At 32.0% G+C, this 21,165-nt stretch overlaps 2 protein-coding genes and 1 pseudogene across 6 annotated transcripts in view; 2 read left to right on the top strand and 1 right to left on the bottom strand.

Annotated features, from left to right (window-relative positions):
- LOC137827527 (cysteine-rich receptor-like protein kinase 29) overlaps positions 1 to 20,734 on the top strand; it is a 35,639-nt gene extending 14,905 nt beyond the window's left edge. Inside the window, exons 1-7 of one of the 4 annotated variants that reach the window (XM_068633705.1) lie at positions 4,056 to 5,023; positions 5,253 to 5,372; positions 5,528 to 5,679; positions 5,777 to 5,987; positions 6,080 to 6,317; positions 6,588 to 6,738; positions 6,859 to 7,383. In XM_068633705.1, coding sequence (XP_068489806.1) covers positions 4,225 to 5,023; positions 5,253 to 5,372; positions 5,528 to 5,679; positions 5,777 to 5,987; positions 6,080 to 6,317; positions 6,588 to 6,738; positions 6,859 to 7,209 — 2,022 coding nt within the window. In that variant the 5' untranslated portion in view covers positions 4,056 to 4,224 and the 3' untranslated portion in view covers positions 7,210 to 7,383. Of the gene's footprint in view, positions 1 to 4,055; positions 5,024 to 5,252; positions 5,373 to 5,527; positions 5,680 to 5,776; positions 5,988 to 6,079; positions 6,318 to 6,587; positions 6,739 to 6,858; positions 7,384 to 17,452; positions 18,424 to 18,568; positions 18,689 to 18,855; positions 19,002 to 19,091; positions 19,303 to 19,393; positions 19,632 to 19,900; positions 20,052 to 20,171 lie in introns of those variants that run through there. The other 3 variants (XM_068633702.1, XM_068633704.1, XM_068633703.1) reach the window with 3 other exon arrangements.
- On the top strand, positions 9,103 to 10,508 carry LOC137830609 (amino acid transporter AVT1I-like; annotated as a pseudogene).
- LOC137827522 (cysteine-rich receptor-like protein kinase 29) lies at positions 12,539 to 15,804 on the bottom strand. Of its 2 annotated transcripts, XM_068633694.1 has the most exons (7): positions 14,877 to 15,804; positions 14,516 to 14,632; positions 14,236 to 14,375; positions 13,928 to 14,138; positions 13,600 to 13,837; positions 13,184 to 13,334; positions 12,539 to 13,092 (listed from the first exon to the last, which is right to left on the bottom strand). In XM_068633694.1, exons 1-7 carry the CDS (start codon positions 15,724 to 15,726, stop codon positions 12,742 to 12,744), a joined length of 2,058 nt encoding a protein of 685 aa, XP_068489795.1. In that variant the 5' UTR covers positions 15,727 to 15,804; the 3' UTR covers positions 12,539 to 12,741. The 2 variants fall into 2 exon arrangements, with proteins under 2 accessions (XP_068489795.1, XP_068489794.1); XM_068633693.1 differs by having other exon boundaries at positions 13,600 to 14,138; positions 14,877 to 15,785.
- Positions 20,735 to 21,165: the final 431 nt, after the last annotated feature.

The following is a 21,165-nucleotide window of genomic DNA, read 5'->3' as shown; positions in this document are numbered from 1 at the left end:
AGTATTTATAATTGAGAAAATAGAATACTTTGGAACTTAATTGTTGCTTAATGTCAGAAAATTACTTTAATCTGAGAATTATTGAACCCAATTATATATTTTGAACCGGGAAACAAATGAAGAAATTTAATCTCAATTTTTGTGTAAATTTCATATGAATATGAAGCATTAAAAGGAAGAAAGCAAAGACTTAAATGGATCACAAGAAGGAGTAAAGAAGGAAAATTTAAAGGAAACATCTCGCTCAAGCTAGAAGATTTAACTCAGGCTAAAATTATCCAGATTAAATTAATGGTGGAGTATTAATCTAGCTCAGGCTAGAATTGCTCGTCCAAGCTAAAATAGCACTGAATGATCTAGCCTAAACTAGATTGGCTCGCTTGAGCTAAATTTCATTAAATAAATTATGGAACAGAGTTAAAGCAAAGGCGATGGAAAAGAAGATGAAAGAGATTGGAAGAAATTAGTGAGAGAAGAAGAAGAAGAAGAAGAAAACTCTCTTCTTAGGAGAAGAACTTGCTCAGATTAGCCCTTCTTATGCAATCCAGATCAAGAATGAAGATTGAAGGAGCTATCATGAGCGGCTAAGTGCTTTCAAACTTGAGATTGAATGTAATCTACTCTGGTCAAATGTATTCTTGGTGATATATATATATATATATAATATTCTCTTTTCTACTTGTTCTTGGTATTTTCGTTTCATGCTTATTGTTGGATTCTATTTGATAAATGGAGTCTTGATTTTGATCCTTAAATTTAACTGGAAAGTATTTTTAAGGATCTGAAATAGACGAAAATATTTGATAACTTGTAATGCTAGGAATAAATTTCAGGTTATTAATTGCATCATAATTTTTTTTCATAAAGCAAGATGATTTGTTAGATATCTGAGGAATCAATATTTGAGAAATTATCTTCTGAATTTCATCGGTGAGGAATCAAGGTGAATGAATTTAAATTAAGCATAAAGAATAAGTATTTTTTTAGTATTATATATTGTATTATTCCAAGATACCGATGATTGAGATAGACGCAATTCAATCCCAAGTATTTTTTATCTATATTTGATAAGTTAGTTTCGTTACTTGTTGAATCACATCTTAAACTTTGAGTTATTTATGGTAAAAGTGTTAATTTGGTTATGAAAAAGTTCTCAAAGTCATTTTCTATACTTGATGAGTTTTATAACAGAACATCTTAATTAAAATTGTTCCCTGTGATTTCGACATTCGTACTTTAAGTAATACTATATTACAATTGATTCAGTATACTTGTCGGGATAAATCAACAAGTTTTTGGCACCATTGTCGAGGAACAATTTCTTTTAAGAATTTCTAAAGTATAAGTATTGTGAATAGTTTGTTTTCTTTGTGAATAGACACTTGTGTAGATCTTATTCTTTTATCCTGTGCTAATCCTTGCTTGAGTTGTCTTAGATATATGCTATTACGAGGATAGGTTCCTGAAGTTCAATTGGAATTTGACCCATAAATTGAGAAGACAGTTAGAAGAAGTTAGAGTAAGAAGAGAAAGAAAAGAAGAAGGAAGGACAAGCAAAAGGAGGAATTTTCTAACACTTTCAACTCACACAATCAAACAAAGTTACAAATGACTGATAATAGACAAAATCCACCTAGAAGAACATTGAGAGACTAAGCCATGCAACAAGGACCGAGGCATTTCTGCAGCATAGCCATGCCTTCTGCCACCAAATCATTAGAAATGAAGCAAACTTTTCTTAGCTTAATCAACACTCAAAAATTCACTGTAATGGATCATGAAGACCCTTATACTCATCTTTCCACATTCTATGAGTTGGTTAAGACCATGGGCTTTGAGGAAAATGATATTGAATTTTTTTATTTGCGTCTATTTCCTTTCTCACTGGCAGACAAAGCAAAAGAATAGTTAAAGTCTCATCCAAACCAGAGTTTAAGTAGCTGGAACGATGTAGAAGAGAAATTCCTATATAGGTTCTTCCCACTTTCTCGATATATCAAAGTTAAGTATGATATCTCCACATTCAAGCAAGGGTCAGATGAACCTTTTTGTGAAGCTTGGGAACGTTTTAAAGTGATGTTAAGAAGGTGTCCTAACACTACAAGAAATTTGTTATTTACATATCGATTATTACATACGGATTCAGATTCGCATGTAAAGTGAGCATTACATATGAATTTTTACATACAGATTTGGATCCGTATGTAAAATGAGCGTTACATACAGATTTTTACATACGGATTCAGATCCGTATATAAAGTGAACATTACATACGGATCCAGATCCGTACGTAAAGTAAGTGTTACATACCGATTTACAGATCCAGATCTGTATGTAAAGTGAGCATTATATACGGATTTTTACATACAAATTTGGATTCGTATAGTTCTTGATGGGAATTAAAAGCAATGAAAAAAAATGAAAATATAAAAGAAGGTTATAGGGAATTGAAATAATTTTAAGATTTATTACGTTGTTAGAATTAAATTGGAAAAGTAATTTGAGTTTAATTATTTTTTTAATTTAATTAAAGAAAAAATTATAATATTAAAATAAATAAATAAATTATAAAATGAAAAAAATATGAATATTAATATCAATAATAAGAAGAAGACAACAACAGTAAAAAGAGAGAGCACATTCTCGTTCGGTTACCACACCCAAAACTTACATATCAAAGAAATAATTTTCATATTCACTCACTCTTGTCTGCTCCATTCCACTCCAATAGAATTTAAAACAATGAGTTGTACCATATGTAGTCCACACCACAAATCTCTTTGAACCTGGGTGAACAAATCTTTTAAGAGAAAGATCGATCGAGATCTCTATTGCGTTGCTCACAGTTGAATAAATTGAAGAGGAGAGGAGAATGAGAGAAACTCAACGATACCACATATTTTAGCACATCCATTGTTTTTTGGATCAGAGATGGAAGAAGATTGAAGTGGTGAGGGATTTAAGGATTAAACTTCAATTCATTGCTATTTCTCTTTATTCGTGGAGTTGGAGTAGTTGAATTACTTATATATGTTTGATTTTGGTAAATTAGAATTTTGAAAGGAGATCGTGTTTCTTATAGAATTTTTGTGTGAAAGATATGAATAATAATAAGAATGCGGATACACAAATGTAAGAATTCTGTTTCTACTATTTTTTTATAATGTAAAAATAAATTGAGTAATTATAATTTACAAAGTATATGTATTTTTGGATATTTTTTAATCATAAAACAATATATGCATTTTGTAAAACCTAGTTATATCGTTAGTGTAGAATATTATAAATTACTTTTTATTTTACTAAATAAAATTTGTGAAAAGCTCCTTCATTTTGATGCTTCAATATTATATAATTTTACTAATAAAATTATATTTTTAAAAAATATAAATTTCTTTAAATCCTTGAACGAATAGTTGGACAAAAGAGATATTAAAAACATCAAAAGAATTATGTTTTCTTTTAAACACTAAAATTTAACTTTAATTATATTTTTAGTCTTTAAAATTTGAAATAAATCTCATTTAAGTTTTTTAATTTTTGAAAAAATATTTTAGTCCTTAAATTTTTTTTTTAAAAATATTTCAAGTTTCTGAAAACTAAATTTAAAATTTAAAATTAATTTTATTTTTAAATAATAAATTTAAAGAACTAAAACACTATATTTTTATATTTGAGAATTTTTTAAAAAATTGGGATCAAAACTATATTCATCAAAATTTGATAAAGTAAAACATAATTAAAAAAATATAATAATATTTTTTATTTTTAGTGACACTTGTTACCATAGCGAATTACTAATAAAGAAAATAATAGGAATGGGCTTTTTAAATGTTGAGTTTATTTTACTATTAATTTATATTTCTAATTTCTAAACAGAAGAAAAGTATTTATTTGTTCCTGTTTCCTCTTTTGTCTCTACGCACTTCGGTCGCCGTTGACTCTGGCATCACCTTCCTTCAAATTTCGTAATCTTGACGGCCTAATTAAAAAATGCATTAATTGATCGAACCACTGATTAAATTATAGTATGTAAACATTTATTCAATAAATAGAGAATAAAAATCAAAGACAGCCATAGATATCGTATGGAAGCAAAATTAGAAATGAATAGTATGTTTTATAAATATGACTGAAGGGAAGTTTGGGCATTGATGATCATACACCCAAAGCTTCAATATTCTCTTTGTGATTCTGAATCTGATTACCCACACAAATATCAGAATGGCAGCCGTCTCCTACATGCTTATTCTCTTTCTTTCTTTTCCATTTCTTAAATTTATATCTCTAGGCAGCGCCCAGAAAATTTTATGTGACGACGGCCACGGCAACTACACAGCCAACAGCACCTACAGCACCAACCTCAACACCCTCTTGTCCACTCTCTCTTCCAACACACAAATTGAATACGGTTTTTACAACTTTTCATATGGCCAAAACACTGACACAGTATACGCCATAGGGCTCTGTAGAGGAGATCAACAGCCAGAGGAGTGCCGCAGCTGCCTCAACAATTCCAGAGTCGATCTAACAGAGAGGTGTCCAAACCAGAAGAAGGCAATCATGTGGTCCGATCAATGCATGTTGCGCTACTCTAACTACACAATATTCCATCAAATGGAAACTTCTCCTCGTTATTACATGTGGAACACAGCAAATGCAACAGACGCGACTCAGTTCAATGAAGTGCTCGGGAACTTAATGAAGAGCCTAAAAGACACAGCTGCATCAGGTGACTCCCGTCGTAAGTATGCTACAGCGGAAAATGCAACTGGTTTAAATTTTCAAACCATATATGGGCTTGTGCAGTGCACCCCTGATTTGTCTCAGCAGGAGTGTACTCAATGCTTAGATGGGGTTATCTCAGAGATCCCAACCTGCTGCAATGGAAAGGTAGGTGGTAGAGTTCTTAGACCAAGTTGTAATATTAGATTCGAAACTTATAGCTTCTACGGAGCTACAACTACATTAGACCCAGATCCGGAGGCACCTCCTCCCTCCACCAATACCACTTCCTCACAAGGTACTTCTTTTTCTTCTCAATTTTCCTATAGCCTAATTATTGCATTTCGCCCAAACCTCACTTCATAATCCACTTTTAACACATTTTCTTCTTTCTGGAGTTTTGTTTTCCTTATTCATCCCGCTGCCCACTTCCTCTGTAATTAACTTGCAATTATTAGGCATTTTGGTATTTTACAATTCTTCATCCTTGAAATGTCTTACCGGGCAAAGGATTATTGTTTCTGCAGAAAGTGACAACACAACAATAATTGTCATTGCCGTAGTGGTGCCAACTGTTGTCGTTGTTCTTTTCCTCATTTGTCTCTTCCTTTACTTAAGGAGGCTAAAGGCAAGAAAAAATCTTCCAGGCAAGTCCAGTTATCAATATATTTTTATGTCCAATTTAATCCTATATAGTCAAAGTAAATTAGAAGCAGACAAACACCCCCGAATGCACCACCGACAGCGGTATTGTTCTTCTATTCGAAAAACTAACTAGTTTAAATCTGTTTCCCACGTGAAGTTAAAGAAGAAGAGGAAGATGCCGATGAAGATGAAGGTGAAATTAAAATTGTTGAGTCATTGCAATTCAATTTTGACACAATACGAGTTGCTACAGCAGACTTCTCTGATTCTAATAAACTTGGACAAGGTGGATTTGGAGCTGTTTACCGGGTAAGTAACGCTGTTCAATTCAGACACACATCATCAAAACATGCTATAACAGCAGTTAGCAAATTATTTACTATACCTGAGAAAGAGATATTTTCAGGGTAAACTTCCCAATGGAGAGATAATTGCAGTCAAAAGGCTGTCAAGAAATTCCGGGCAAGGAGATACGGAATTTAAGAATGAAGTGGTTTTAGTGGTCAAGCTTCAGCACCGAAATTTAGTTAGGCTACTTGGTTTCTGCTTGGAAGGAAGAGAAAGACTACTTGTCTACGAATTTGTTCCCAATAAAAGCCTTGATTATTTCATATTTGGTACCTTCTATGACTGCTGTTCTATATTTCACATCTTGCTAAACACACACCTAATTATTCATAACGTTAAAACTGTTGGCGGCTATATGCAGATCCAGCCATGAAAGCACAATTAGATTGGGAAAAGCGTTACAAAATCATTAGAGGTATTGCTCGAGGTCTTCTCTACCTTCACGAAGATTCTCAGCTACGAATTATCCATCGAGATCTCAAAGCAAGCAACATTCTCTTAGACCAAGAGATGAATCCTAAGATAGCAGATTTTGGCATGGCAAGACTGGTTTTAATGGATCAAACTCAAGCAAATACAAGTAGAATTGTTGGAACCTAGTAAGTATTACAATATGTTATAACTTGTTGATGGTTGAGAGTTTAATTTCAATCAACCATTGAAGAGAACTTTTATCATTAATTTTCACCCAATCATGAATTAGTAACTTTTTCAAGAGTTTGAATCTCAGGTAGTTGTTAGAATCAATCTGTTTTGTATGGCTGTAATAGTGTAATTTTTTTTTAATACTAATTCAGATTTAAAGCTGTCAATGGCATTTGTAACTGAAATAGAACGAAAATATTAATCCTGTCAGTATTGGTCTGTAGTGGATATATGGCACCGGAGTATGCAATGCAAGGACATTTTTCAGTGAAATCAGACGTCTTCAGTTTTGGTGTACTGATTCTTGAGATTGTAAGCGGCCAGAAAAACAGTGGAATTAATAATGGAGAGAATATGGAAGATCTACTAAGCTTCGTAAGTCTTTCTTTTGTCACTGTTATTTCTTCATCACCATTATATCTAGGGATTAGAAGATTACATGCACCAAAACATCAATGTTGAAGTGAATCCATAATCTGATGACAAATTTTGCAGGCTTGGAGAAACTGGAAGGAGGGGAAGGCTATAAATATTGTAGATCCGTCACTGAACAGCAATTCACGGAATGAAATGCTGAGATGCATCCATATTGGTTTACTCTGTGTTCAAGAAAATTTAGTTGACAGACCAAACATGACTAACATTATGCTGATGCTTAACAGCTATTCTCTGAGTCTCCCTATTCCGGCAGAACCAGCATTTTATATGAACAGTAGAACTAGAAGCCTTCCAGAGATGCAGTCATGGGATTATAATTCACGGGAAACAGGATCAAGTGAACCGATACTTAAATCGGCTCAAGAATCGGAAAATGAAGCTTCAATTACTGAGCTATACCCTCGCTAGATGATATTCATCGTTCATGTTTCTTCTCTTACACCAAAATACAATGTCGTATACTTTTTTTTTTCCTACCTTAGATCGGAACCTGATATATGACCATCATTTAGCTTATTAATGATTTTCTTGTCGTCAAATTAATTTATATCTTTAATTAATATACAATTTTATTTTTATTAATGATTGATGTATTTAGTAAATGTTCTCTAAAATATCTAGAAATAACAAGTAATCAACTTGTTGAAATCATGATGATGTTCTATAATAACTTCTTCGCAACTTATCTTATATGAATGAATAGGAGGCTTGTTTTAGGTATAGAATATTCACCAATAACTTTCCCATGCAGAAGTTTTCAATTTTTGTCTATAATTTTGTTGTAGTCTTTTCTTTCAAGACTTGTCTCTCTCTAACAATGTTATCTTGTCCTTCCCCGCCATGGATACAACAAACCTAGATTCATCATCCAAAACTTTAAAGAGACCTTGTTAAACTAGAAAAGTTTCATCTTCAACCGGCACAATCCAAAATCATTTAGAATGGTGAATTTCTTGACAAAGTTACAATGATTAAAATTTCATGCTCACTAAACCATTTATAAGAAAATAACTCAATCAAATTCAATACAAAACGTTTGTCACACAAATAGAAACAATAACAGAAAAATCACAAAACTAGATTGTTGAAGTTAAACAGTAAGCGAGGAAGAAGAGAGAATCATAAAAAAAAAAGTTAACATGGTTCGGTTGTAATATTATTTAACTTTAATCCACGTCTACAGATAAATTTACTATACCATAAAAATTACAACTTAATGATTCCTCTCTTAACCAATTCTCACTAAGGTTAAACTCAAAAGTTAACTTCTATTGAAGGTATAAGGTTTCATTAAATTCTATTGAAGTATCCCTCTTAATTTTATTTATTTATTGCTGATCAAAAAAAAAAAAAAAATAAGGTTTCATTTTTAATGCAAATATTGTTATAACACACACGAAACACATCTAAATTAACGAGAAAGACATGTAAACAATGTTTTTCACTACAAGGCAAACTCTACAGAGTTTTACAAAATAATTCATAACTCAACAAACATTAAGAGATTAGACGGTCTAATGAAACCATCCATCAAACATGGTAGGAATTATATAACAGATTAGATAGTCTAGCACATTTAGATATATTTATGCTTTTAAATATGTTGTACTTATTTTTTTATAAAGCGGGTATAATTTTTATACACTTAATATAAAAAAATTACACTAGTCGTATTTTTATTTTTATAATAAAAAGGAAAAAAAACATTATTTTTCCATCACATATTAAATATAAATACATGCTATCTGTAAGCTAGTAAAACTTGTGTTGTTTGGTTCTGTTTTTGGCTATTGGTTCTGTTAAAGGAGGTATATAGTGTTTGCTCATGAGTATTTTGTTACTCGTTGGTTCTGATCTCGGTGAATACAAATACAATTTAGCCTTAGTGTATGTTTAATTTTATCTTTTCGGGGTGTTATCAGCTAAATCATTGCTAGATTACATGGTTAATTTCAACCTTATATTAATCATATTGTTGGAAGTATGAAATATACTTAAATATATGATGTTTATTTTATTTAAAATTTGATTGAAGGGAATATTTTAAAATATAACTTAAGATGAATAGTAAATTACATAACATAAAAAATGATTGAAACTAAAACATTTAATAAAAGAAATTGGTTTGAATTTTTTTTAAAATTTAAAATTAATACATCAATTTCTATCATTTATATTTGTCAACTAATAACTTGATAAATAATCTTATAAAATATTTATGATATAATAAACTAATTTAACAGCTTTTTCACTACGAATTAATTTTTCATTTTCGAGATAATTTGATTAAACATAGCGATAATGAGGCTAATACATGGAGAAATTAATGGTAATAATTTTTTCATTTGGTTATCTTTAGATGGATGGCAAAAATGTGATATTGTGCATGAGCACGCGCATGAAAGTTTGACATTTTCTAATATTTCTAAGCGGTGAGGAGCAGGTAGAAATACCAAAACAAGAGGATGGTCTCTTTTGTGTTTAAACTGTAAAACATTAATTGCAAAGTGTATACTTTCTTTCAAATCTGCGTTAATTCTCACCCACTCCGCAGAAGGAGATGACAAATTCAAAAAACAAGTGATTATATTCAAAGGGGTCAAGTTTCAACACCTAATTACTTGGTTTTTTTCGAAGCAACATACAAGGCACTTCATTTGTATATGGTTCATTCCGTTTACATTTGTAAACAAAGCAACATACTTTGAAATAAATTTTCATCTAAATCAATTCAAAATATAGAAAAATAATGAGTTTTTGTTTAACAAAATCCACTCTATAAATTCTACATACAAGGTGACGTTTATTCCCTTCCAATGACTGAAAGAAGACACTTTACATTAAACAACAGAAAAAACAGTCAAACTCAAAAAATAGGCAATTTTGCTTTCAGTATTTAACTTTTTTTATTACATGAAAATAAACTTAAGGAACTATAGGTGGCTTAGCAATTGGTGGGAAGCAATTCTTTGTGATAATGGTTGCCCTTATCATCTTGCCCACAGTTTGGTTGGATAACTTGAGTCTACTCTCTTATTTATCTGCAAGTGGAGTCTTTGCTTCTGCTGTCATCATCCTTTCAATAATATGGACTGCAACAGTTGATGGAGTTGGTTTTCAGCAGAAAGGAACTCTCGTGAATTGGAATGTTCTCCCCACAGCTGTTAGCTTGTATGCATTTTGTTACTGTGCACATCCTCTGTTTCCCACATTGTACAATTCTATGACAAACAAACATCAGTTCTCTAACGTCCTGCTTGTATGTTTTATCATAACCACTGTGGGTTATGCATCCATGGCTATAATTGGTTATTTAATGTTTGGTGATAAGGTTGAATGACAAGTAACATTAAACCTGCCTCTCTGGACAAAGTTAGCTCAAAATTAGCAATATACACTACCTTGGTTAATCCCATATCCAAGTTTGCTTTGATGGCAACGCCTATTACAAATGCTTTGAAAGATTTGCTTCCAAGGACGCACAAGAATAGGGTGACGAGCATCTTAGTAAGAACAGTCTTGTTTATGCGGGTACAACATAATCAAATTGCAGGGATGCAGGGTACTACACGCTGAAATGCTGGTGCGACTAGTTCACTCAGTGGTTGCTGCTGTTATAGATAAACTTGATGGCAGCTGAGGTAGTTCCAAGGTGAAATCAAGAATTTAGCAGGATTAAAGTAGTGATTATGACATGAAGTACGAAGTAAGAGGCTATGGAATCTATCTAGCAGTAGAGGCTGGGGTCTCCTTCTTGCCATTTTATGATGCTTTAAGATGCAGCTGGCTCTGTCAAGATGAAAAGGGATGGGAGGGATTTCTTATTTCGCGTCTTTCCAGTAACTGCTAATTACAGTGGTCTGTTTTTCTGCTGGTTTATGTGCAGATCAAGTTCTTTGGATTGAGATTCCTCTTTAGTTTAACCCCTTTAGTGTTAAGTGCTTTAAACCTTAACTCTTTTATGTTATTGTTGTTTGTTTTAACTAGAACTTGTTATGTATAAAATTTGGGACACTTTTTAATATTTAAGTATCTCATTTTATTTTATTAATTTTTTGCAGATAAAAAAATTACAGGAAAAACGGTAAACCAAAAGAAAATTAAAGAAAAATTATCAAAATAAATTATTTACATTAAGATATGTCTTTTTTTTTATAATTAAGATAAAATTACACTACAATAAAATTATGAAATAAAAATCAATATAAAAATCAGTAGAGATTAAAATAATTAGTTGCAATAGTAATTAAATTAGAAATCATTTTAGAAACTTAAAAAAAATATTTATAAATTAGTTTTTATAATTGTTAGATTGTTTATAAATTGGTATCTAATTAGCAACCAAGATTTTTGCTACCAAATTTAGAAACTAAATAATTGATAGTTAAAACCTTGATTGCTAATTAGATACCAATTTAAAAACTATTTAACAATATTATAAACTAATTTAGAAACTATTTTTTTAGTTTCTAAAATAGTCTTCTATTGCAACTAATTATTTAGGTTTCTAAAAATTGGTTTCTATTTCATGATGTTCTTGTAGTGTTAATTTAAAGTAAAATTCATTAAGATTACATTACTATTAAAGTAAAAGTTATATATAAAAATAAAATTATGGATGACATTTAGTGTAGACTTTTTCAAAAATCCTTGAATGAATAGTTGGACGAAGGAGATATGAAAAACATAAAAAAAGTTCGATGCACTTTTTTTAAACATTAAAATTTAACTTTACTTATATTTTTAGTCTTTAAATTTTGAAATAAATCTGATTTAAGTTTTTCAATTTTTTAAAAAACTATTTCATTGTTTAAATTTTCTAAAAAATATTTCAAGTTTCTAAACAATAAATTTAAAGAACTAAAACAGTAAATTTTTAAATTTGAGATTTTTAAAAACAGTTGGTATCAAAACCATATTCATATTCATCCAAATTTGATCAACTTAAACATAATTAAGACAAATATAATAATATTTTTAGTAAGACATGTCACAATAGCCAATTACTAATAAAGAAAATAATAAAATGGGCTTTTCAAATGTTAAGTTTATTTTACCATTAATTTATATTTGTAATTTCTAGACAAAAGAAAAAGTCTTGGTTCTCCCATTCAAAACAGCTTATTTTTTTGGTAGTGTTTGTTTCCTTTTCTGTCTTTACTCACTTCAGTCGCCGTTGACTCCCACCACCTTCGTTCAAAGTTCGTAATCTTGACTGCATAATACAAAATCACTTAAATTGAATTAAAAAATGCATTATTTGATTGAACCACTGTTTTTCCTTTAAATTATAGAATGTAAATATTAATTCAGTAAATAAAACATAAAAATTAAAGGCTTCCATAGATATAGTATGAAATCGAAATTAAAAATAAATAATACGAAATCAAAGAAATTATTGACCACTATTGTTAATGATATAATAATATATATTGATATTTTAAATTAAAAAATAAATTTATTTAAAATTGTACATTAAAAATATTCTATTTTATTTTATTGGTGTCGAGTTATTTTAAAACGTATTTTCTTGTCGTAAACTCCGAGAACCGTCCTTTTTCGCATGTGATAAGTCAGTGAAAAACTAAATAAATATACACTTCTTCCATCCCTATGCAGCAGGAATATTTTATTCTTGATTATTGTTGTGTTTAAATATTTTCAGACATTAATTTGTCATATTTAAATCATTTAATTATCTGACCACCACATAGTAAATCATTATACGGACATATCATAATATCGAACATGGGATATTTCTGGATATTTAGAGACCATTTAATAAATACATCAATAATTAATAAAAATGAAACTGCATATTAACTAAAGATATAAATTAATTAGACTACAAGAAAATGTATTTAAACTAGATCTTGCCATCTACAAGACATTGTATTTTGTTGTAAGAGAAGAAAGAAGGATGATGAATGAATCCAACATCTAGCGAGGGTATAGCTCAGTAATTGAAGCTTCATTTTCCGATTCTTGAGCCGATTTAAGTATCGCTTCACTTGATCCTGTTTCCCGTGAATTATAATCCCATGACTGCATCTCTGGAAGGCTTCTAGTTCTACTGTTCATATAAAATGCTGGTTCTGCCGGAATAGGGAGACTCAGAGAATAGCTGTTAAGCATCAGCATAATGTTAGTCATGTTTGGTCTGTCAACTAAATTTTCTTGAACACAGAGTAAACCAATATGGATGCATCTCAGCATTTCATTCCGTGAATTGCTGTTCAGTGACGGATCTACAATATTTATAGCCTTCCCCTCCTTCCAGTTTCTCCAAGCCTGAAAAATTTGTCATCACATCATGATCATGGATTCACTTCATAGTTTTAAATGGCGATGAAGAAATAACAGTGACAAAAGAAAGACTTACGAAGCTCAGTAGATCATCCATATTCTCTCTATTACTAATTCCACCATTTTTCTGCCCGCTTACAATCTCAAGGATCAGTACACCAAAACTGAAGACATCTGATTTCACTGAAAACTGTCCGTGCAATGCATACTCCGGTGCCATATATCCACTACAGACCAATATGAACAGGGTTATTATTTTCGTTCTGTTTCAGTTTCTAATGGCATTGTCAGCTTTAAATCTGAATTAGTGTTAAACGTTTTTACGCTATCACAGCCATACGAAACAGGTTGATTCTAACAACTTCCTGAGATTCAAACTAAACACTTACTAATGCATGATTTGGTAAAAGTTATTGATAAAAGTTCTCTTCGATGATTGATTGAAATTAAATTCTCAACCATCAACAAGCTATAAGATATTGTAATACTTACTAGGTTCCAACAATTCTGTTTGTATTTACTTGAGTTTGATCCATTAAAACCAGTCTTGCCGTGCCAAAATCTGCTATCTTAGGATTCATCTCTTCGTCTAAGAGAATGTTGCCTGCTTTGAGATCTCGATGGATAATTCGTAGCTGAGAATCTTCGTGAAGGTAGAGAAGACCTCGAGCAATACCTGTAATGATTTTGAAGCGCTTTCCCCAATCCAATTGTGCTTTCATGGCTGGATCTGCATATATAGCCGCCAACAGTTTTAACTCTGAATAATTAGGTTTTATTGAGCAAGAAGTGAAATATAGAAGAGCAGTTATAAAGTTACCAAATATGAAGTAATCAAGGCTTTTATTGGGAACAAATTCATAGATAAGTAGTCTTTCTCTTCCTTCCAAGCAGAAACCAAGTAGCCTAACTAAATTTCGGTGCTGAAGCTTGACCACTAAAACCACTTCATTCTTAAATTCCGTATCTCCTTGCCCGGAATTTCTTGACAACCTTTTGACTGCAATTATCTGTCCATTGGAGAGCCTACCCTGAAAATATCTCTCTCTCAGGTATAGTAAATAATTTGCTAACTGCTGTTATAGCATATTTTTTATGACGTGTGTCTGAATCAATAGGATTACTTACCCAGTAAACAGCTCCAAATCCACCTTGTCCAAGTTTATTAGAATCAGAGAAGTCCTCGGTAGCAACTCGTATTGTGTCAAAGTTGAATTGCAATGACTCAACAATGTTAATTTCATCCTCATCTTCATCATCTTCTATAACTACACATGGGAAACAGATTTAAACTAGTCAGTTTTTCGAAACCGCTACTGGTGCATTCGGGGGTGTCTGTCTGTTTCTAATTTACTATGAATATATAGGATTAAATTGGACATAAAAATATATTGATAACTGGACTTGCCTGGAAGATTTTTTCTTGCCTTTAGCCTCCTTAAGTAAAGGAAGAGACAGATGAGGAAAAGAACAACAACAGTTGGCACAACTACGGCAATGACAATTATTGTTGTGTTGTCACTTTCTGCAGCAACAAGAATCCTTTGACCGGTAAGAAATTTCAAGGATGAAAAATTGTAAAATACCAAAATTCCTAATTACAAGTTAGTTACAGAGGAAGTGGGCAGTGGCAATAATTTAAACTCCATGGGATGAATAAGGAAAACAACTCCAGAAAGAAGAAAATGTGTTAAAAGTGGATTATGAAGTGAGGTTTGGGTGAAATGCAATAATAAGGCTAAAGGAAAATTGAGAAGAAAAAGAAGTACCTTGTGAGGAAGTGGTATTGGTGGAGGAAGTGTTATTGGTGGAAGAAGTGTTATTGGTGGAGGAAGTGGTATTGGTGGAGGGAGGAGGTGCCTCCGGATCTGGGTCTAATGTAGTTGTATTTTCGTAGAAGCTGTTACTTTCGAATCTAAGATTACAACTTGGTTTAAGAACTCTACCACCTATCTTGCCATTGCAGCAGTTTGGGATCTCCGAGATGGCCCCATCTAAACATTGATAACAATCTTGCTGAGACAAATCAGGGGTGCACTGCACAACACCATATATGTTTTGAAAGTTTAAACCAGTTGTATTTTTTCCCGCAGCATACTTACGACGGGAGTCACCTGATGCAGCTATGTCTCTTAGGCTCTTCATTAAGTTCCCTAGCACTTCATTGAACTGATCCACATCCACTTCTCTTACCTTTGCTGTGTTCCACCAGTAATAACGAGGAAAAGTTTCCTTTTGATTGAATATTGTGTCGTTAGAGTAGCGCAACATGCATTCACTGGACCACATAATTGCCTTTTTCTGGTTTGGACACCTCTGTGTTAGATCGACTCTGGAATTGTTGAGGCAGCTGCGGCACTGCTCTGGCTGTTGATCTCCTCTACAGAGCCCTATGGCGTATACTGTGTCAGTGTTTTGGCCATATGAAAAGTTGTAGAAACCGTATTCAATTTGTGTGTTGGAAGAGAGTGTGGATAAAAGGGTGTTGAGGTTGGTGCTGTAGGTGCTGTTGGCTGTGTAGTTGCCGCCCTTATCACATACGTACTTCTGAGCGCTGCCAAGAGATACAAGAAATGGAAAAGAAAAAAAGAGAATAAGCATGAAGGAGAGCGCTGCCATTCAGAATCACAAACAGAATATCGAAGCTTTGGGTGTATGATCATCAATGCCCAAACTTCCCTTTGCTCGTATAGGCCTAAAATATATCAATTAAAATATCAATATATATTATTATATTATTAAAATAATTATCAAGTGGATGTAATGTTTTTTTATAATGAAAACTATTAGTGCGATACTTTTGGTATATTCTACAGGTTTTCTCAGAAATACTCTTAAAAAATGATAACCTTTTACGCAATACACCTATCTTATATATAGAGCTTATAAATCTCTAATTTTAAAAGAAATTACATAAAATAAAAAATTTATTTATACGACATAATACTCCAAATTCGACTTTGGAAATAAAATCATATAAATGTGAGAGATTAAAAATTAAGATGTTTTATATAAATACTTATAATTAATTATGTTAATTTTTTCTCTTTATAATTAACATAATATATTCACCAACATATTTTGTAGATTACTTTTTTAATATCAGATGAAGTAGTCAACAGTATTATTTATTTTTTTACCTAGGTTGAATTTAATGATAGGTTTCATAATCCATCCATTTTTTCTTTTCTAACTCAACTAATCTAAATTAAAAGAAGAGAGAAAAAGAAAAAAAAGACAAAATTGAAATTGTTTGAATTGAGAAAAAAAAAAGTGAGAAAAAAAGTTTATAATAAGTTTGATTGATGGAATAAAATAAATTTAATTGTATATTAATATATTTTAAAAAATATTTATAAAACAATTTAATGTCAAAAAAGTTTTTTAAAAATATAAATATAAATTAAAATAAAATTTAATTAAAATGGAAAATTATTAAAAAAATTAATAAATAAAAAATTATATTTACAATAAATATATATTAAAATAAATTACAAAATGTATAAAAATTATTTTTATTTTATTTATTATTTTAATTATTCTTTTATTATAATAATAAAATATATTTAAAAATAGTTAATTATCATTTATTATATATTAATATAAAAATATATAATAAAATTAATTGATTAAATGTAATTTTTATTAGATTAATTATTAAATAGTATAATAATTTATTTTTCAAACATTAAAATTCAAACATTCTTATTTTATTGCAAACTAGGTGCTTCCCTCCTTCTTCATCCATCTATCTTTCTTTGTTTTTCTCTCAACTTTACCCATATTGCTTTTCTGTCCGCGTCGGCTAATTCATTCATAACTCTACAACTCTGACCATTGAAAATTTTCAACAATTTGCGCCTCATTATTATTATTATTTTACTCTTTAAAAGGTACACCTTCACAGGTCTGACCATAAAGCCTTCTTTTAAAAAAAATAAAAAATATTTGTATATTTGTTTACTCTTCAAGTGTCAATTGATATAAGAGAAGGCAACGTTAAATTATTTGATTATGATTAAAATATATCGAAATCTTACTACTAGTTATAAAATATGTAACATTAAATGACAAGTAGACGAAGGGGCATGATCCTGGAAATGATGGATGGAAATTTTGATTATAAAGTGTCAGAAGGAATCTTTGGGCAATGGACATTATCATACCTATGGCTGCCATTTCTTGCATCTTTTCTTGGTACTCCGACTCAAAACAGTGTATTAGTTTATTCGTGTTTCCTCCTCTCTCTTTACGTACTTCGGTCGCTGTTGACTCTGTTATTACCTTCCTTCAAATGTCGTAATACAAAATCACTTAGATTGAATTAAGAATGCATTATTTGATTGAACCACTTATTAAATTATAGTATGTAAACATTTATTCAATAAATAGAGCATAAAAATCAAAGAATGCCATAGATATAGTATGGAATCAAAATTAGAAATGAATAGTATATGACCCAAAGCTTCAATATTCTCTTTGTTAATCTGAATCTGATTACCCACACAAATATCAGAATGGCAGCACTCTCCTTCATGCTTATTCTTTTTCTTTCTTTTACATTTCTAAAATTTATATCCCTAGGCAGCGCCCAGAACGTTATATGTGACGACGGCCACGGCAACTACACAGCCAACAGCACCTACAGCACCAACCTCAACACGCTTTTATCCACACTCTCTTCCAACACACAAATTGAATACGGTTTCTACAACTTTTCATATGGCCAAAACACTGACACAGTATACGCCATAGGGCTCTGCAGAGGAGACCAACAGCCAGAGGAGTGCCGCAGCTGCCTCAACAATTCCAGAGTCGATATAACAGAGAGGTGTCCAAACCAGAAAAAGGCAATTCTGTGGTCCGATCAATGCATGTTGCGCTACTCTAACGACACAATATTCAATCAAATGGAAATTTCTCCTACTTATTACATGTGGAACCAACCAAATGCAACAGACGCGAATCAGTTCAATGAAGTGCTCGGGAACTTAATGAAGAGCCTAATAGACACAGCTGCATCAGGTGACTCCCGTCGTAAGTATGCTACAGCGGAAAATGCAACTGGTTTAAATTTTCAAACCATATATGGGCTTGTGCAGTGCACCCCTGATTTATCTCAGCAAAGGTGTACTCAATGCTTAGATACGGCTATCTCAGAGATCCCAAACTGCTGCAATGGCAAGATAGGTGGTAGAGTTCTTAGACCAAGTTGTAATATTAGATTCCAAACTAACAGCTTCTACGGAAATCCAACTACATTAGACACAGATCCGGAGGCACCTCCTCCCTCCACCAATACCACTTCCTCACAAGGTACTTACTTTTCTTCTCAATTTTCCTTATAGCCTATTTACACTGCCCACTTCCTCTGTAACTAACTTGTAATTAGGCATTTTGGTATTTTTCAATTCTTCATCCTTGAAATTTCTTACCCGGCAAAGGATTCTTGTTTCTGCAGAAAGTGACAACACAACAATAATTGCCATTGCGGTAGTTGTGCCTACTGTTGTTGTTGTTCTTTTCCTCATTTCTCTCTTCCTATACTTAAGGAGGTTGAAGGCAAGAAAAAATCTTGCAGGCAAGTCCAGTTATCAATTTATTGTGATATTTTATGTTTAATTTACTCCTATATTGTTACAATAAGTTATAAGCAGACGAACATCCCCCGAATGCACCACCCACAGCGGTATTGTTCTTCGAACGTATAAGAAAAACTAACTTGTTTAAATCGTTTCCCTCGTGAAGTTAAAGAAGAAGATGACGTTGAAGATGAGGATGAAATTAAAATGGCTGAATCATTGCAATTCAACTTTGACACAATACGAGTTGCTACCGAGGACTTTTCTGATTCTAATAAACTTGGACAAGGTGGATTTGGAGCAGTTTACTGGGTAAGTAACCCTGTTGATTCCGACACACATCATCAAAACATGCTATAACAGCACTTAGCAAATTATTTACTAAGAGAGACATATTTTCAGGGTAGACTCCCCAATGGACAGATAATTGCAGTCAAAAGGCTGTCAAGAGATTCCGGGCAAGGACATACGGAATTTAAGAATGAAGTGGTTTTAGTGGTCAAGCTTCAGCACCGAAATTTAGTTAGGCTACTTGGTTTCTGCTTGGAAGGAAGAGAAAGACTACTTGTCTACGAATTTGTTCCCAATAAAAGCCTTGATTATTTCATATTTGGTAACTTTATAATTGCTCTTCTATATTTCCCTTCTTGCTCAACACACACCTAATTATTCATAACGTTAAAACTGTTGGCGGCTATATGCAGATCCAACAATGAAAGCACAATTAGATTGGGAAAAGCGTTACAAAATCATTACAGGTATTGCTCGAGGTGTTCTCTACCTTCACGAAGATTCTCAGCTACGAATTATCCATCGAGATCTCAAAGCAAGCAACATTCTCTTAGACCAAGAGATGAATCCCAAGATAGCAGATTTTGGCATGGCTAGACTGGTTTTAATGGATCAAACTCAAGCAAATACAAGTAGAATTGTTGGAACCTAGTAAGTATTACAATATGTTATAGCTTGTTGATGGTTGAGACTTTAATTTCAATCAACAATTGAAGAGAACTTTTATCATTAATTTTCAACAAATCATGAATTAGTAACTTTTTAAAGAGTTTGAATCTCAGGTAGTTGTTAGAATCAATCTGTTTCGTATGGCTGTGATAGCGTAAATTTTTTTAATACTAATTCAGATTCAAAGCTGCCAATGGCATTAGTAACTGAAACAGAACGAAAATAACAATCCTGTCATGATTGGTCTGTAGTGGATATATGGCACCGGAGTATGCAATGCACGGACATTTTTCAGTGAAATCAGACGTCTTCAGTTTTGGTGTACTGATTCTTGAGATTGTAAGCGGCCAGAAAAACAGTGGAATTAATAATGGAGAGAATGTGGAAGATCTACTAAGCTTCGTAAGTCTTTCTTTTGTAACTGTTATTTCTTCATCACCATTATAATTACGGATTAGAAGATTAAATGCACCAAAACATAAATGTTGAAGTGAATCCATAATCTGATGACAAATTTTGCAGGCTTGGAGAAACTGGAAGGAGGGGAAGGCTATATATATTGTAGATCCGTCACTGAACAGCAATTCACGGAATGAAATGCTGAGATGCATCCATATTGGTTTACTCTGTGTTCAAGAAAATTTAGTTGACAGACCAACCATGGCTAACATTGTGCTGATGCTTAACAGCTATTCTCTGAGTCTCCCTATTCCTGCAGAACCAGCATTTTATATGAACAGTATAACTAGAAGCCTTCCAGAGATGCAGTCATGGGATTATAATTCACGGGAAACAAGATCAAGTGAATCAATACGTAAATCGGCTCAAGAATCAGAAAATGAAGCTTCAATTACTGAGCTATACCCTCGCTAGGTGATATTCATCATCCATGTTTCTTCTCTTACACCAAAATACAATGTCTTATAGAGTGACAAATCTTGTTTAAATACATTTTTTTTTACTACCTTAGATTGGAACCTGATATATGACCATCACATGCAATTTTATTTTTATTAATTATTGATGTATTTAGGAAATGCTCTCTAAAATTTCTAGAAATAACAAGGATCAACTTGTTGAAATCATCATGTTGTTCTATAATAACCTCTTCACAACTCATCTTATATTAGTACAGGGCTCGTTTTAGTATATGATGAGTACAAGGCTTATTTTAGGTATAGACTCTTCACCAAGAACTTTGCCATGTAGAAGTTCTCAAGCTTTGTACATAATTTTGTTGTAGTCTTTTCTTAAACACCTTATCATCAAGGCTAACAACAATTCCATTGTGATTCTCTCAAACAATATTATCTTGTCCTTCTCCGCCATGAATACCACAAACTTAGATTCATCTTTCAAAACTTTAAAGAGACCTTGTTAAAGTGGAAAAGTTCGCATATTCAACCCTCACGAACCGAAATCATTTAGAGTGATGGATTTCTCAACAAAATCACGATGATTGAAATTTTACGGTCACCAAACCAGTTTATAAAGAAATAGCTCAATCAAATTCAAT

This window comes from Phaseolus vulgaris, chromosome 7 (assembly GCF_000499845.2).
Source record: "Phaseolus vulgaris cultivar G19833 chromosome 7, P. vulgaris v2.0, whole genome shotgun sequence".
NCBI lineage: Eukaryota > Viridiplantae > Streptophyta > Magnoliopsida > Fabales > Fabaceae > Phaseolus > Phaseolus vulgaris.
Note: the sequence above shows the minus strand (reverse complement) of the source record. Positions and strands in the feature narration are given on the sequence as shown.